We start from the raw sequence: 18,049 nt of genomic DNA on the forward strand, positions 1-18,049 counted from the left end.
TCTATGGTTTCACCAGTAAATGTAAATGTATATACAGAAGAATATGGTGAGACTCAAGGGAAGTACCCATTAAATTTACTGTTTTACTGGGTCATCAGTCTGAAATAACATTGTGCACTGATGGTAACATGTTTTCTACAGGAAAGAAAATGAAATACTAAAGTGCTAATATATAATATTATTATTATAAATTAAATATGTAACAGCACTTGCATGCAAAACCCCTGTCTGGATTGGTCAAGTCCATTAATTTAAACTGTTTTTGTAGCCATTTCAAGCCATTTATTTTATTGTTACCTTCAATTAGGTGCATAGAATGAGACTTCACATGAATAACAGTTATAACAAAGTGACAGACTGATGGTGGAAATACATGGAAAACAGGACATTGGACAGAACAGACTACATTCATTGCAGCAGCATCACCACAGTGCCCTCTTTTACAGCACCAGCTCTCTTATCCACTGTATTACAAATATAACAGGGGTTTAAATATGTAAATATATGGGTTTATTTATGTGCAGACAAAACAAATCTTGTACTTAGGAATATGAATGAACACTTCAAGACACTGGGAGGAAGTAAAACCCCAAGGCACCAGTGAGACATTATCAAGCGGGATAGATACAGATTTTGAGCAGTTATTCCTTCAGTAAAAAAGGGACCTAGTGTTGTTATATCACATTTTAGATAAATAGCCAAAAGCAACCTATCTGATGGAAGTTCCACCTGGAATGGATCGACTTGGCACCAAAGAGAAGCAGATACTCTGTGTATGACTAAGAGAAGCTCCTATTCCAGCACTAGCTAGCATTCTTTCTATATTTTAATAACTCATAGTGTTTCCTGCCATTTCGAATACATTCTCACCCTAGATTAGTGTAGCAGAATTAAACATTTTCTTCTCCAATATTTATTGTATCTATACAAATTTGTTTATCCTTCCAGTTTAAACAATACAAAAATACAATAAGAATCTAAATATATGTGTAAATTATTTCAAAAATATAAGCTACAAAATTAGTATCACCTTATCAACAGAAAGTGACCAAATAATATTGCCAACAACGGCTAAAGCAGCTGATTGCCACAGAAAAACAAGTCAAAATAAAACCTTCCTTTCCACAAAACCAGATAAAGAAAAACTAAAAATATTCAAATGCCAACCGTAACTTAGCACATAAAAGTGAAAACCAACAGTAATGATTGGATTCAGATTAAAAGAAATAAACAATATCAGGAAAACCAAAAGATATCTCCCAAAGATAAATCAATATGAGATAAATATTTTGCCTTGCCATATCTTTATAATTTGGCAGTTTGATTTCATCAGTGAAGCTGAACCTATAATGAAGCGTATCCCCTGCAGCTCTGAGATAAAGAATATAAATGTTGGTGTCAGTGATGTAGTTACAGTATGCTCTCCCTCAAGTTCCCACTGCTGGACGTGTTTGTCTGCTGACTTTCTGTTTGGGCTGCTGATGTTCGGTTCCATGTGTGAAAGTCCAGAAGAGCCTGGTTGAGTTTCTCCATCCAGTCCAATCTTTCCTGTTTGGTGTCAGCTGAAAACCAACACCTGAAGAAAAACAACATCAATCAGTTTATGTACTGCAATCTTAGGAGCACTGTGTACCCTCCCTCTGCCAACGAGGAAATGATTCCATTCTAGTTCATCTAACTTTGAACCGTTCAATTTATACCATTTCCAGTTCAAGAACCAGAGCTTATTTGGTGGAACAGGGCCATGTGTGAACTGTTAGAGAAACCAGATGTATCTGTAATAGGTGCTACTGAGCCTCCTGACATTTATCAGAGGTAAATTAATTGTTATATTTTGCTAAACATACTGCAAAATCATAGAAGATAACTGTTTTTTTCTTCTTCTGCTTTTTCCTCCAAATTAAAAGACCACTTTGTAGGACTTAGTGACATCTAGCTTTAAGCTTGCAATTTGCAAACACTTCATCTCACTCTCTCCTTCCAAGTATATAGTAGGAGATTCTATGGTGGCCTCAAAACGTGAAAGGCCGTGTCAAGAGCCTGTGTTTGGTTTTCTCGTTTGGGCTACTGTAGAAACATGGTTGTATTGTCCATAATATATATACGCCGACCCTCTGTAGATATAAAGGCTTCATTTTAAGGTAACAAAATTACAACTATTCATATTTTCAGGCGATTATACACTAATGAAAACATACTTAGGAATATTATATTCCATTTCTGCCATATTCTGCCAATAGACCCCCTTAAATGTTTCACACTGGACCTTTCGGGGGATCACAAGCACAAGGTTGGCATTGCACTTGACTTGAGGGAATAAACGTGAGTGTAAAGGCTTGCAATGTAAATTTTTTTCTTAATAGTGATTAGACTTTTTCAAAATAAACGTCTAGACACAACCCAATTACTGATGTCACAGAAGGCGTTTCCCTTCAGCTGTCAAAAATAAAACACTCTGTTACATCACTAGCTGGCTGCAGCCAGAAGAGCAACATGTTTCATTCTTACTGTAAACAAACGGCAATTAGCTAACAGGTTCTCATTATAAATGAACAGTGTTATATTGGACAAAATGTGCAACCTCAAAAATGATTACAAGCAAACAATTCTGGGATTGTACATTTGGGATTCACACATGGAAAGTTAGCCGATTACAATCAAAGATCAGAAACAAAGTTTTGAAGCTCTTAATTATAACTACAACACACTTAGTCTATTTGCACTTCACTAATTCCCAAAGATCTAATTTTTCAGAGTGTTTGAGTTCATGAATATACAATCTTACTTGGCCATGGATTCCTGGCTGTCATTCTGCTGCTGCTGTGGGATGCTGCTGACCAGCTCAAAGGTGAAAGGTCGGGCACACGAGTCCCTCTTAACAGGCCTGACAGACTGACTAGAGGAGCTGGACAGAGAAATGCTGCCCTCTGCTCCCTGGAAGGTTAAAACAAACCAAAATTAAACCAATTTAAAAGCAACTTGGTGACATAACCTGCAAGTCTGTCTGCTGATATATCCATACCTTAGTTTCTTTGTCATTGGGGTGGTTCCAGTAGCTCATGTTGCATCCCTCCAGAACAAAATATCGGCGATGCCACACCCCATATCCACTGATCAACTCAAACATTGTCTGGGAACAGAACCACAAAAAGTGTGAGTGAATTTAATGCAGTGAAACTGCAGTTTAAAACTGTTTTTCAACTGTTAAAAACATTTTGATTAGTGACAGTATGTTATATATAAAGTCAGCAAAGACAGGAGTGATAATGCCCCCTGAGTGTACTGTAAATCTTCTTCTGCTGCTTGTGGTTTTAAGATACTGTCATTTGTTTTTAAACCATTATGACAAAATAGGATATTGATTCACTTTTGCAAATCTTAAGATTTAAAGACAACAGATACTAAATTCTTTGTTAAGATGGACATACAGTGTAGCCAGAGAGTCATGGAAAATAAGAAATATGACATTACTAACCAGGAAGCCTTGGTGGTGTACATTAGAGTGACTTTCACTCTGCAGTTGCAGGTAGATGTTGCCCTCTAGAGGAGAGAGAAAAGGCACCTGCAGTGAAGGCAGAAAGAGGGAGGGGACACATGATTAAACATAATGTGATAGACATGTAAAGAAACAATCAACAGAATATTTCAAAGAATTTCATTCCAACATGCGCTTCATTGGTTTTGTTCAGAAAGAGCTTCCTAAAAATTGGACAGTTCCGGTCAAACTGTGATCAGAATTGATAGCAATTTATGACTTTTAATAATTTAAGATATACTAAGTGTTATTATGAGTATGTCTCACCATGGTGTGTACTGCATTTGGAAAGAAATTCTTGAATATTTAGACAATGAAAAATACACACACACACACAGACACACTGCACAGCTTCCACAGGAAAACATGTAAAGAATGAAATGACACAGTGATTTGATTATAAGTTTGGTTTCTATGCTGTCATTTTCCTCCCAGTAACGTCATATCATCATGTAATCCAAAATTAAATGATGCAAGAACATAGCAGACAAATGCAACAACAAATACATTTCAAAATGAATAACTGGGATGAAACAATTAGTGTCATGATAAACTGCAATAAAATTCCAAATGATTAGTAATAGTGCTTTAAATTGGAATTACTGCGATATCTGTGTCTGATTGCCACACTTTTAAAAACTCACAGTAAATACTGTCCAGCATCAGCAAAAGTTAGCAGCCCAGATGTAAGCACAACAGCAATGTGGGTTTGTGATGCCATTTCAAATCAGAGGTTTTTAATTTTAAAGTTTTAAAGAACATTTTTGCACATTTTAACAGTAATGTGATAATACCGATCACTGTAATAACTTATAAGTTATCATGATATGAAATTTTCATACCAATTCATCCTGACTGAATAAACATCTAGATGTTTGTGTACCAACAAATTTTTTCTTTATTTTATATTTTGCATTTTGCCCATAAACACTATGTCATTTCACAACAAACATACTGAGTCTGGGAGTTAAAATAACAGCATCATGGATATCGTCTTAGGTTGTAGAATGAGATGGAAAAGAGCATGAACAAAGAAACAAATTCATTCACCACAAACACATACTATGAAGACTGAGGCGGTGGTTATTTTCTGACTGAAATCATGAGTCAGAGGTTAGGCTAGCAGTGAGAGGTCTAAGACTGACAGTGTTGTGAAAAGAGTGAAACCTTTTCCTGAAATTCATCTCCCAGCAGCCTCCTGATTTTGCCTTCAAGTTTCATCTGAGTGGAGGAAGCAAGACAGAGAGGGGAGGGTGGCAGACAGGGAGGGGCAGACATGTTACATCACCAGTGAGCCCACCCATGTGTGAAACCTCTAACAGAATGATAAAAAGGCTGAAGGCTTTTTTGTGGTGCCTGCAGCCCTGTAGGTCCAAAACCTGGTGACAGTAGATGTGATATTTGGGCCATGTGTTTCCCTTCTGAATGTTATCATTCAACTGATAATTATTTTTTGCTTGCCAAACTGCAAAGTCATTGGTGCTAGGGCCTGTTTTATATCACTGAAATTCACAAGTACTCTGCAAATTATATTGATTAGTATTTTTTTCATCTCTAAAATTACACATAATCTTCTGGCCCAAGTACAACATCTGTGTATTAACCTTTAATTCCTGAAGATGCCAAAAAAAAAAAAAAAAAAAGTGTGAGCAGCCCTTGCTAACAATATGACAGATCTTTACCTTATCCAGAGGGAACTTGCTGTGTCCCAGTGAGGCCAAGGTGATCTTATGGGAACCCACCAAACAAAAGTTACTGGAGCGACGAGTGTTGAGAGCAGGAAGAGCTGTAGCTGAAAGACAAAAAAAAGCACCACATTAAAAGTCAAAACAAAAAATCAGAAGGTCAGTCAGCAATTTACAGTTAGTTAGTTGGTAATTTTATGTGGTACACAACAGAATTGCCTCCACATCAAATTCACATATATTTTTGTATACCAAACATTTTCAAAACATTTCCTTGGTACCAGACTAGACTCGTTGACCTGAGTCAAACAGAAAAAATAAGCCTTGATTTAACATAATAAATTTTGACAAATATGAAACTCAACTTACATGTCAGACTGTTACTGGATCTCTGTGGAAAACAGAGAAAAGGTTTAGATAATTCTTCGGTGGGGAGTTAAAAACAACATGCACTTTAAAAGTAGAGCATGAAACAAAAACTGGATACTCACCGTGATAGTGTTCAGAAGTTTTCTTGGTGTGACCTGAAAAGGTAAAGAAACCATAAATAAATTTGACTGTGATTGATAAATATACATATGGTTCATTATTTGACCCAGCTGCTTACCCGTGACTTGGTGGTGGCCCGATCCATGCTGCAGTTACTACCTGAAGTGTGGGACTATATGGCAAAAAACAGGCAGATTAAAAATCTAAATCTAAAAACATCTTTCTACAAGTGAAAAGGGATAAATGAAACAATTAAAGGAGTAAGAAAGTTGCCAGGCCCCTGGAAGAAAAAGGACAGCTGAACAGCAGCCAATTAATTTTGTTGTTACAACCAGAATGACAGTCATTAATCAAACACTCAACAAAGCAAAGAGGAGATACACAACAGCTTGATCTGGGAATTTTTGCTTGTGGCTCTATTGTCTTCATTGTATCTGCTCAGGTTAGGCTACATTCGCTGGTCCCACTGGTTTGATATAAGTTGTTTCATCTGAATGCCATAGCCCACTCAGTAGTCTAGCCATAATTCTTGTCTATCAGGATCCACTTGTCCTGCAAATAGCTACTAGTTATATCAGTAAACTTTTCCACATCATTCTCTGACCTAATGCAACTTGAAGGCATCATTAAATGCCCCTCTCACCTAAGCAAAGAGCAGATACTTCGTAGCATGATGCCACTTAATATCTACATTGTATCTAATTGTGCTAAAGTACAGTGGCTGCTTCAACTGGCTTGATAGGCAACTTCATGCAAATCCCATGACTTGCTAAGTTCAACCACCATTAATGTCTAACTGGTTCCACTACTTACCAACAGACACTCGTTAGTAAGCCTCCTAGCAAAAGAAATGCTTCATGATTTATGTGCCTATATAAGGCTTGACAACATGTCAAGCTACTAGCATGGTGTTATCAGCAGCAGCATACAGCGTGACCAAGAAACAACTAAACAATTTTCAGCTGCCATGTTAACAATTCTCTTAAGCTACCTTATCTTAGCAAACAACAATGCATATATCTCTAACACCATGACTCAACAACATCCTGGCTAACAACAGCTAAGATCATGTTAAATTATGCAGCTTGCTGCCAGGCCAACTGAGCCTCATCCTAGCAGGCATCACACTATAGACTTATGTCTACAGAAGTGCCAGTTATAGACAGAATGAAAACAATTTCTTAAAGTAAATGTGTTTTTTTGAAAGTTGAAATATTTACATTCATGATAAACCTGCAACCCTAACCACTGTTTGCTTTTCTGTTAATTTGATTTCAATTAAGAAATGACAAAGAATAACTGTGAATAAAAATATCAAATGTTTTGTCTCACCAGGCTGTAGACTTCCACATCGATTTCAAAGGATGAGCGGATATCCTTCCTGACATATCAAGGAGACAAATCGGGAAGAGCATTGAGTTACACACTACCAAAGGAGTGTTCCAGTCTGGCTAAGGTTATGTGGATGTGACCATTTATTAAACATTTTTTCACAAAACATAAATGTGAACTGAGAAACCCTGCATATTTGTCCAATGATGCAGACCTGACTGAAGCTGAAAAATAGATTCTATGAAAAAAACAAAACAAAACACTGTAACACTGAAAATTTAGAAAAACAAAGAAACAAAAAAATGCAAATGCAGAAAAATAGGGTTAGAAGTAGTTAACACTTGTCAATTGAAGTAACCAAAAATCAGTAAATGAACTGCAGCTTACAGAGTGACAGAAGTAGTGAAGGAGATGGTGTCTCCATTCTGAGCATCAGCAGCTGTGGACAGCGGAGTAGCAACGATGTTGCAGGGGCCGTAGCGAATCAGGATGAAGAAGTAGTGACTTGGCCGACCTAAATGGGTACATAAACAAATAACATAAGCAAATCAGTGTCAAACACTGCATTTGTATTAATTAAGCCCTGAATATATTTTTTCCCCTTAAATTTAAGTCATACAAATGCATTAATAATGTTAAACTGCTGTGCTACCTGTTCGATTGTGTGAGGAGCAGACAAATTCAACCTTGAGAGGCAGCTGGATGTTTGTGATGCTGACAGTCCCTCTGCAGGGTTGCTGGGAAACATCGTCCCTGTCCTCCCCTGACTCTGAGTTCCTGTCCTCCCTTAGTCTGGCCACCTCTGCCAGCAGGGCAGAGCGTTTCTCACCTGAAACAGACACATACAGGTAATTCACACATACAATAAGCAATATGGAGAGATGATAAAAAATGAGGAAAAATAATGATCTATGCAGTTAGGCTTTGAAAGAAGGTGAGTACATGAAATTAACATTAAATAAAGAAAAAAATAATGTTTGGCTTTTTAGTGTTTTTGTGGGGTTTTTTTTATTATAAATTATACATTATTTAAAAAATACACTTATAATTATGAATTATTTTACTATTATATTATTAATACTGGTGTTATTCTGTTGTTTAACTCATTTTATCAGTGGTATGTAAAATGTAAAAAGTATTAAAATAATGTAATTGCTGTTGAGGAAACATTTTCTATAAAAAACAGAAAAGTGTGAACATGGCTTCCAATCTATGGTACACAAATATTAAACCAATAAATCCTGATGTGTATATACAGGAAACCAGCAGCAGTCTCTCAGCTTCAGCCTCCTCCAGTGAGCCTCGTCCATGTTCCTCATCAGTACAGCAGCTCAGAGCCTGCAGGGTCTGGTTGATCACAGTCTGCAGCTTCCCTGCTTCTTCATTGAGAGCCTGGACAAAAACAGGACAATATGTGAGTTACTCAACATTTGTACTGGATTTAATCCAATCAAAACAGTTGTAGTGCTGTTTACATTTATAGTTGACTGAATAAGGTGCATGTAACACAAGAACGCCAAATTCTTACAGACTGCATACTGACCTACTGTGAAAATAGTTGATTTAAAACAGTTACAGTTAAAAAAAATTATTGAAAACAATACTACACACCATGATTTTCTCCTTAGTATTGACAGAGGGCTGAGGTTCAGACTTTTCTGGAGCTCGTCGCTGAACCGCAGGAGTGACACTCTGGATGATGGGCTGCTTATTTTGTCTTTGTGTGCGGTAGGCATCAATACTGTCAATCACAGACGAAAACCAAAATCCAGTGAAAGACACGTGAGTGTGTCAATCAACTATACAGTCAAATTTAAGCATGTTAACAATATACCCACAACTCCCATATTTGAAAGAAATGTTTAAAAAACAGTGATTAGTGATATTAAGAAAGTGACAAAATAATATGACATTTATGGAGTTACATGATTGAAATATGATGCAGCTTTTAAATAACAGAAAAACATTTTAAACCACATAATGATGTATAATCATAGATTCAGTTAGACCTGTAGTTCTGCTGTTCCAACATTTGATTTGCATCTTTTAAAGCACTATTATGCTTTCATGACAAAGTCACCAACGTGAAGATTTCAATGGTAAAACAGTGGTAAATTGTACACTGGGGCCTGTAATTTCTTAAACAAGTCTGGCAAAAGACAACATTGATTATTCAAGACTGAGGGCTCTATCTTCTGCCTAGCACAAAGAGGCGCACAGCGCAGTGATCATTGCTATTTTCTGTGTAAGAATACAGGAGAGGCACTGTGTTTTTAAACACAAAGCTGTAACTAATTGATTGTTTAAATCCAATAGGATGATCAGGATCTGATAATTAATGTAATGTGTTCTACACATCCAGAAGGTCTCTGCCTCTCACTCACACAAACAGCTGCAGATTATACAGTGAAATTGTTTGATGTAAGTCAGCACAGACAGGGCGAGATGCTCTATCCTATTTCACCCACCAGCAACCCATCTGTTATTAATGATAATGTTAATTTTATAAGTATTGTCTTTCTATGTAATTTTTATGACCCAGCCTGTCTGACTTGCAGGTTAACTGCATTGTCTGTGTCACTACAAGTGGATCATTTCAGCTTTCACTTTTCCAACTTACTGGACCCATCATTTAAATAGCAATGCGCCTCACACAGGTGCATCTGGCTCTCTTAAAGGAAATGTAAGATGATGCTCTGATTGGTTTCATTCATGTTACACCCAAAACACACCCATGATTAATTAAGGGACTATATACAATCTCTACGCACCTAGAACCTTACTTCACACCCAGATTTTGTGCCGTCTGAATAACAAAATGGAATCAGACATGCCCTAAATGCCTGTGTGCCATGCACCTCAGACCTTGCACTATAGATCATCTAAATAGGGTCCTGACCATTCAACTGGATTTTATTCCAAACTGAATTTGCAGCTGTGATCACCTGTATAGAGGAGCAGATTCAACAGGAGGGGTGGAGGTCTCCTCTGGAGTCAGAAGCAGAGATGGAGGATTGGACTCCTGGCTCACTGCCAGTCGCTGTTGATGGGATATGAACTGTTATTAATAAAATATTCTTCCAGGTTCTGAATTCATCAGCTTCCCCACAAGAACTTAAGCTCCTCTAATGAAACTCATGTATTAACAGTTCAACATTATGAATTTATCTTACCAGAGGGGTGACCACAGCCTCTACTGACTTGCTGAGAGGAGAGAGGATGCCACTGGGAGGAAAAGTCAGCAGCTCATCACCATTGCTTTCAAGCTTCTTGCTCTCATCACACTCTTCTTCTTTAGCCGCTCCCTCTTCTTCACTTTTCTTCTTCTCCGAATCCATTTCCATCTTATCTTTGTCTCCAGAGCAAGCATCAATGCCACTGTCGTGGTCCTCAGTGTCTTCGTCATCCACCCTCTCTTCCTCCATTCTTCCAGCATATTCCAGCACCTCCTCAAACATCTGGTCAATTATTTCAGCAGTGTTGGTATCATCATGAGAGCTCAGTTCAGCATCTGAGAAAAGAAACATTCCCACATGTATCAAGTCAATTTCTGGAACAACACTTTCAACAATACGAAGATGACTGGCGAGGTCATCAGGATAGACATAAACATTTCTTTTAACTTTGAAGAAAAACAAAGACAACCATACAACCTTCTTTAGGTTTCCTTTAGTCACCATGTGATTTAGAAAGCATATTAACCGAGCTGCAGTTAACCAATGACCAGTGATTTCTGTGACTTCACCCACATCTCCTAAGGTGTCCACGGGTATCCCAGGTGCTCACAACTATTGTGGAGCTTCTTACCGTTCTCACCTGACATACTTGTCTCTGCCCTGGACTCCATGGAGGCACTGGTCTCAGACAGGGTGGAGTCATTAATTAGCTCAGGCTCCAAGATAAACGTGACTTTCTTTGAGCTTTCTCCTCCCTTTGCCTTCTGAGTTTCTTCTGGCAACCCATCTATAACACTCTGCCTTTCATCTACTGCATCCTGCTCCATTTCCTCTGCCTCTGAAAGATGATCTACCACCTGGACCTCTGTCGAACACTGAGCTCTGTCACTTCTATCACTGTTGGATAATTCGACTGGAGTCTCAATCTTAGGCTTTACGACATTTTCGATATTTGTTTCAAGCTCTGGATACTCAGTCAGTGATTCTTTCAGAGCCTGAGCTGCATCTACAACAGGAGATGCCTCTGTTTGCTTCACCCTGCTATTTGGGCCTTTTCTGTCTAACTCTAGATCTGTGTCTCCTTTTAAACTGACTGTTTGGCTTTCTTTTGACTGTTGACCTATATCATCCATATGGGTACATTCTTCTGTGTCTTTCTGGTCTTGATCTCCTGTAACCGCTCCCTCACAACATCCTTCATATGACTTTGTGTTCTCTTGTTCCTGGTTTAAAGTCAACTGGTCTCCCACAGAGTCATCTAAACAGCTTTTTGACTCTAATTTCTCCTCTCTGGATCTATGTTTCTCATCATCCTGCATTTCAGAGGAGCCAGCAAACTTAGCAGGGACATGATCTAAATAACATCCACCATCCTGGATGTGAGAGGGTTCACTGCCATCTGCAACACTGACTCCTGTCTCTTTTTCCACTCTACATGTCTCCAACTCTCCTTCCATCTCTTTGGCGCACACATTTTCCTCCTGTTCTTCAGCTGTGATAGACTCTTCCTCTATGTACACCTCATCTTGAGGATATCTCCACAACCTTAACTCCTCATCTGTTGAGGGCTCAATCTCCTCTTCACTGTATGAATAATCATCAGTTTTTTCAGCTTCTTCAAATGAAAACATAGCAGACCTGCCTTGCTCAGTTACTTTGGAAACTTCACCTGTTTCCTTAATTTTTGACTCCTCTAGGCAAGTTGACTCTAGCAAGCTCTGCTCATCAACTGTACACAACTCATTCACTGACGCATTCTGATCCTCACAAATAGGTGCACTGGAGAAACTCTGGTCCTCACTAAAAGACAACTTCAATACAGCCTGGGTCTGTAATTGTTGGGACCCGAGCTGCTTATTTTCAGTTCCAACTGAAGCCCTGTGCTCCTTCTCCTCCATGACTTCTTCACCCTGACAAGTATTTTGCGTCGTCCAGTCCATTTGCAGCTGCCCTTCATCAGCGTTTTCAAGCTCTACAGATGCTGCTGGGTTTTCAGAGTGACAGGGTGCCCTTTCACCTGTTGAAAAAGTAGTCTCACATCTTAACACTAGTCTACCCAAGGTTCATACTTGAGATACCTTAGAACAGGCACTGAGTGTTCATATCGATTCATTACATAAAGAGTTATTTAGAGTTACTTAGTGTAGGATACTGATTGTGTTAATAACAGATATGAACAAAGACAATACATCTGGCAGGAGAGAGAATACAAGGACTGACAGAATTTTAGAAATATTTTAAAATAACAGCTTTTTATGTCTTTATTTTTAAAGAACAGCTAAAGTGAGGACATGAAAGTGGGGCAGACAGTGGGGTATTGACATGCAGCAAAGGGCCACAAGCACAAGGTGAACACACGGCCACGCAGGACTGTCCTTGGTACACGGGGCACATGCTCTAAGCTACGTGGCCACCAGAAATGCTTTCATTTTTATCAGTACAGCTGCCTGTACCAGCTACATGTATCTGGCATCCCAGCTGCACACTGACACACTGAGGCGCTTATTTAGACTTCAAGTCTATTTTTTTCAACAATACACATGCAAACATGAGGCTGGTGCCTCGTGCAAAAATGCACTGACAACGTGAATGCTCTATTCACGTGAGCATGATGCTGATGGAATGTTTTCTGTCTAGACAAGGGGTAAGTAATACCATCAGTATTTGGGTTTTTTTTGTCAATTGACGTACACCCGCACACAGATAAATAATATATAATAAATGTTTTTTCTTTTTTTAAATTGTTTTGTCTAGGTGTAATATGTTGTCTTTTTAATGAACCTGTTTTTGTGCACATGTAAGCAAAAACAAATTTCTGCCATTTACATGCAAATGGTAGACAAAGTTCTTTCTCTTCTATTCTACTCAGAGTGCAAGTGGTTACAAAGGATTGTCAGTGTTCATTTAATTTATGAGGAGAGTATGGGGGAAAGTCAATTTGGTGTCAAAAATCTTACCTGTCCCATTTGAAGACAGCTTCTCTCCATCTAAATTAAGAGTTTCAGTGAAGCTGCCATCTTTCATCTCAGCATCAGCCTGCTAAATGTGAAAAAAACAGAATCAGCACAGGAACTAAAGAGAGAGAGAAATGCAGGGCAGAGCTTTATTTAATGTTCACTGGTACAAGCTCAAAGAAAATATATCTTGCAGTTGTTGTTGTTCAAACAAAATCTCAAACCCTGAAAGCCCAAAAACACAAAACAGCTATTGTATCTGGTGTATAGAGCAATTAATGACAAAGTGGAGTTAGGCTGTCAAAATACATTCACAATCCCGTCAAAGGTGACTCCAACAGGGATACTGAAATGAATTCAGTTAAATGTATGAGACAAAACCTGTTTGTGATGTTCATCTCTGTGAAGCAGTCTGTTACTTATCATGGCCCCATTTAATAACTCAAATGAGACAGTTACCGTTTTCTGCTGGTCATGTGTGAAGTGAAAAGATAATCCTTTGTGAGAACAACCCATTTCCCTGAAACCACACCAGACTTACATAAGTGCACCATTTCCAAAGTGAACTTCCTTCTTCAAAAGACAAAAAACTGGAGCCACATGAATGGGTGATTCTGCCAACCAAAGTGGTTGGCTGATATATGGAAATTGTCCTTCTGTGATCCAATTCAATTCTTATGACTGTCCAAATCAATACTCCCCATCCTCTTGACTCCAAATATTACCCATGTGTCAAAGCACAAAGTGGCAAGAGAGTAAATAGGTATTTAGTCACAGACTTACACCCCAGGGCTGCGCGGGAGGCCACTGAACTCCCCCTCTAGATCTAGGCACCCAGGAGGAAGATGTGGGGACAGGAGGGGTCCTTCTCTGCTAATGTTTACATGAACTGGTATGTAAAAATATCTCAAACAAGCTGGGGAAACTGGGCTCACAATAGCTAAAAAATACATCCTATTTGTAAACATAATCCCCATCATATATCAATTACTGGCAATCCAAGAATGAACTTGCCTGAACTCTAACCACTTCTGCATGAGCCTGTTCTGGTCTATCTTTAGTTTATGAGCCAAATAAACCACATCCACATAAATACAACAAAATCAATTATTACAAGATGTTACTGACAGCTGTGACTAAAACTTGTAATGTCTGAAAAAGAAAATATTATAATGACAAACTCACCTGAGTCAAAGAGGGATCAGAGCTGCTCCTTTTCAGCCAGGCATTTTCACTGATGGGCTGGAAATTCAACTGGTTCAACTCCTGCTCCCGTTCCTGATCAGTGAAACCATGCCAGATGTCAGACATAAACTATCCAGCTACTCTGACAAAGACAACGTTATTTAAGTACAAACAGGTCAAGTAGAAATCAGATAATTCTTTCATTTTTAAAGTTCATATAATTTAAAATGCTGCAGCCTCTAGTAGCTTTTATTTAGAAAAATGTGAATGATTGATGATGATGAACGAACTGGCCCTGCATACAAATTTATGTGTTTAAATGATTTATATCACCAGACCTTTTAAGATCATTTGCCCATCTAAGCGCAAGAACTTGAGAGCTAGAATGGTGTTGTTCACATAAATGGAGGTAGGACTAATGCATTTCATTTATAAAAGGACTTGAACCAACCTGGCGAATGCGAGAAGCCTGCTTAGAGCTGGGTGTTGTACCCTGGAGTTTCTGCTGAATGCCAGATACAAAGTTGGAGCAGGTCCGAGGGCACTGGTTGCCAGGGCTTGAAGTGGGAGCAGAGCTGACCTGGAAGACTGGCACTTCAAACCGTTCCAGTCGCTGATTAAATTCTCCCTCGCCTGCAGGGAATGTTCATAGAGGTGAATTTTCAAACAGACAAACAGAAATTAAGCAAAATTTAAATTCAAATTTTTTGATAAACAATCGTCAGTAATGTGGATATAATGACTAAATGGGTAAAGGCAAATAATACAACAGAGACAACACTTATGCCAAATCATATCAGCTATGAACAATATCCAAAATATATGATACATCTAGTCTCCTAACATAATACAATATAATATTGATATATTTTGCCCTGCTCTGGTTCTGGTTCATTTGGCCTTTCTGTGAGGCTTTTTCCACCAACATCAGATGTGTTCTGGATGACACTGTACCTGTTCTGGTTCCAGCACCAATTTTGAACTGGTCTGAGCATTTCCACCAAAAATAAACTGAGCATATTAGTAGTCTGTTTTCCCATTGCTCAAATATGCATGCTGGATACTAAACTATAGAATTCACAGTGTAATCTAAATATAAACATTTCACTGGGGGATCAAAAGAATCAAAAGAACATTGCAGGCCAGCTATACCTACCAGATACTGTTTATTTTTTTAATTTGTGTGGCAGAATGCTCATAAAATATATTTGGCTCTTTTGGAAAATGGATGTGTAGTGGGAAAATAACATGCTGAACTGGTTTCTGTTGTTCCCCACAGTTGCTTCTCATGTTCCGTCAGGCACTAACCGGTTACTTGGTCTTAAACAGACAGCTGTCTCTTTGGAGTAACAATTTCTGATAGCACAAGCACATTCCGACCCTGATAAACCCATTAGATTCATTCTATCCCAACCAGATTCATCTTCTCACAACCTCTTTGTTTTCCTTACCCTATAAAAGACAATGCATATTCTTGACTGATTATCAGTTCCCTTATGCTCTATGTGACTGTTTACTGATCCTTTGCAAAGTTCTATTAAAATACCACGAAGACAATCTCAGTCAATGTTCCTGTCTTCATTTTCAGATTTTCCACCACAGATGTCACATCTATATAAATATCATTGATGTTGAGTTTTGTTTATCTATTTGTATTCTATAAATTCTGACAAACTATCAGTAAAATATCACACTTTTTTTTTTTTTTAAACAATAAAAAGGCTGCAAACATAACATCATGTAACTTTTAGTAACACACCAAAAATCAGTTTCTCTCTTTTTTGGATTTACACATTTTTCAGCCATCTCTTGTAACTGTCCTTCAATACCTGATCAGCCACAGTACTGATATAAATGAATTTGTGTCACTATCAGACTTGCCTTTGTGCACAAGTTGTTGCCCTCTGTCCAGACCATATTAGTCTACGCCTATGACAGTTCTGTATTACTTCCATCTAGTATCATTTGTACTTCGGACCTTGTTTTGTATTCTGTTTGCACCTTACACTAGAGTCTGAATGTGTGCTCCACTCCCACTGAATGTTGCATCATTCATTATTTTTGAATATTTTGTGAATGGCTTTTGAATGTGTGTTTCCACATGCATCCTCACCGAGGAGAAACCCTCTGAAGTCCTTCTTGTGGATGCTGACAGATGGATTGTCAGACCCAGGATCAGACAAGCACCGCTGGGCCAGAGGAACTCCTGCTAAAACAACGAACACCTCTGTTACGAAGTGAATTTATCTAACACAACTCAACAGCTTCAACAATGTGATTACCATCTTGTCTCTGGGTGAGTTGCTGGACCCGGGACCGGACTGAAGGAACTATCGGTGTGTCTGGCTTTGTTTCTAGCTCAGATAGGCGTCCAGAGGAGGACGGTTTAGGGCTACGGTTCTCCTGACCAGCTGCCTCCAATCGCCGCCGCTTCTGGCCATCGTTCACCTCTGTTACAGGACAAAGGACAAAAATCACAAATGTTCTGTGAATATGTTGACATAGTGTATTTATATAGATATGCCTAAGCTTCACAATCTTGTTTATACAGGCACAAACAAACCTGATGATGAGAGGACATTGTCTTCAGAGTCTGACAGAGGGGCTCTTTGTCTCTTCAAATTGATGTTGAAACTATTTTCCTCGCCAGCCTCCATACTGAACTGAAACATATTGGTATTACACAAACTGGTTTAGCATTTCAAATTGTCAGCCGTTATTGAATTGTGCTGTTTAAGCACCACAGTGTAAGTGTTAAGCCATGACAGTTTCTATAGCAGTTACTATTATTATTTCCCAAAACACCGGATATTTCTTAACAGTGTATAGGTCATGTACGTCAATATCATGAAAACTATTTGGCTAAACAACTAAAGCTAACTTTCACCCCCCCCCCAGAAAAAAATAACGAAGCATGACAACGCCCAGCGTTACAGTTTCAGCTCAAAACATTTTAAAAATATAACGTTAACACACACTCATAGAAAATTGTGCTAACTAGTTAACTAGTCTAAATACAAATCGTTAACACTCCCAACACAGCTCTGTAATACTTTTGTATTGCTTTGTGTGTTTTCTAAGATGGACAATCAGTAGCTTGGCAACTACGAGAGGTACATTAGCTTGCTAATGTTAACAGCACAGCCCTACAGTCAAATCTGGCTATCTATTTTCACGCAAACTTGGTTAAAGCTGGCTAGCACCGCGTTAGCCTAGCATAGAACGACAAGCTCGCGTTAACTTTTGCGAGAACAAACTGTCTTGATAGTCAGTGAGCACAGCGAGTGTATCTGCTGAATAAGTCGGTTCATCGGCTGTAGCTTACCTGAAAAGATGTCTGTATGAAACTACCGTCTGTAAGAAACAGGTAAAAAAAAAAACAACCAAGAAACAACCTTTGCTTTCAGTCTCCTCCTCCAACTTTGAATTTCAGCGGGTCTTCTGACGTTCTGACGTTACCGTAACATACAACTGGAGTCCCGGAAATACTCTCGAAGAATGCTGACCTGGAATCAGAACAAATACAGCGGGCTTGGTTTTCTCAGGAGACTGGAGAATTCTGTTATCTGATTCCACGTCTGTACCTGCTGAATAGCCCAAATTGAGGCCATGTTACCGTATTAAACAGAGAAAACACGCAAATCAAGATTCCACAACAGTCGCAATGTTCAGAGCTTTGACCAAAAATTCTAC

General features: G+C 38.6%; 1 protein-coding gene across 1 annotated transcript; it reads right to left on the bottom strand.

The window, feature by feature from the left end:
• Positions 1 to 259: 259 nt before the first annotated feature.
• On the bottom strand, positions 260 to 17,069 carry anln2 (anillin, actin binding protein 2). Its single transcript, XM_084734772.1, has 25 exons — positions 16,920 to 17,069; positions 16,639 to 16,806; positions 16,470 to 16,565; positions 14,808 to 14,989; positions 14,357 to 14,449; positions 13,955 to 14,041; positions 13,175 to 13,256; positions 11,338 to 12,234; positions 10,858 to 11,241; positions 10,215 to 10,552; positions 9,987 to 10,081; positions 8,653 to 8,782; positions 8,298 to 8,433; positions 7,694 to 7,870; positions 7,429 to 7,555; positions 7,042 to 7,090; positions 5,828 to 5,881; positions 5,712 to 5,744; positions 5,590 to 5,611; positions 5,218 to 5,327; positions 4,703 to 4,756; positions 3,476 to 3,562; positions 3,023 to 3,130; positions 2,786 to 2,934; positions 260 to 1,576 (listed from the first exon to the last, which is right to left on the bottom strand). Exons 1-25 carry the CDS (start codon positions 17,026 to 17,028, stop codon positions 1,411 to 1,413), a joined length of 3,933 nt encoding a protein of 1,310 aa, XP_084590898.1. The 5' UTR covers positions 17,029 to 17,069; the 3' UTR covers positions 260 to 1,410.
• Between the last annotated feature and the right edge of the window lie 980 nt (positions 17,070 to 18,049).

This window comes from Lutjanus erythropterus, chromosome 13 (assembly GCF_056507025.1).
Source record: "Lutjanus erythropterus isolate fLutEry1 chromosome 13, fLutEry1.hap2, whole genome shotgun sequence".
In the NCBI taxonomy this organism is placed as follows: domain Eukaryota; kingdom Metazoa; phylum Chordata; class Actinopteri; order Lutjaniformes; family Lutjanidae; genus Lutjanus; species Lutjanus erythropterus.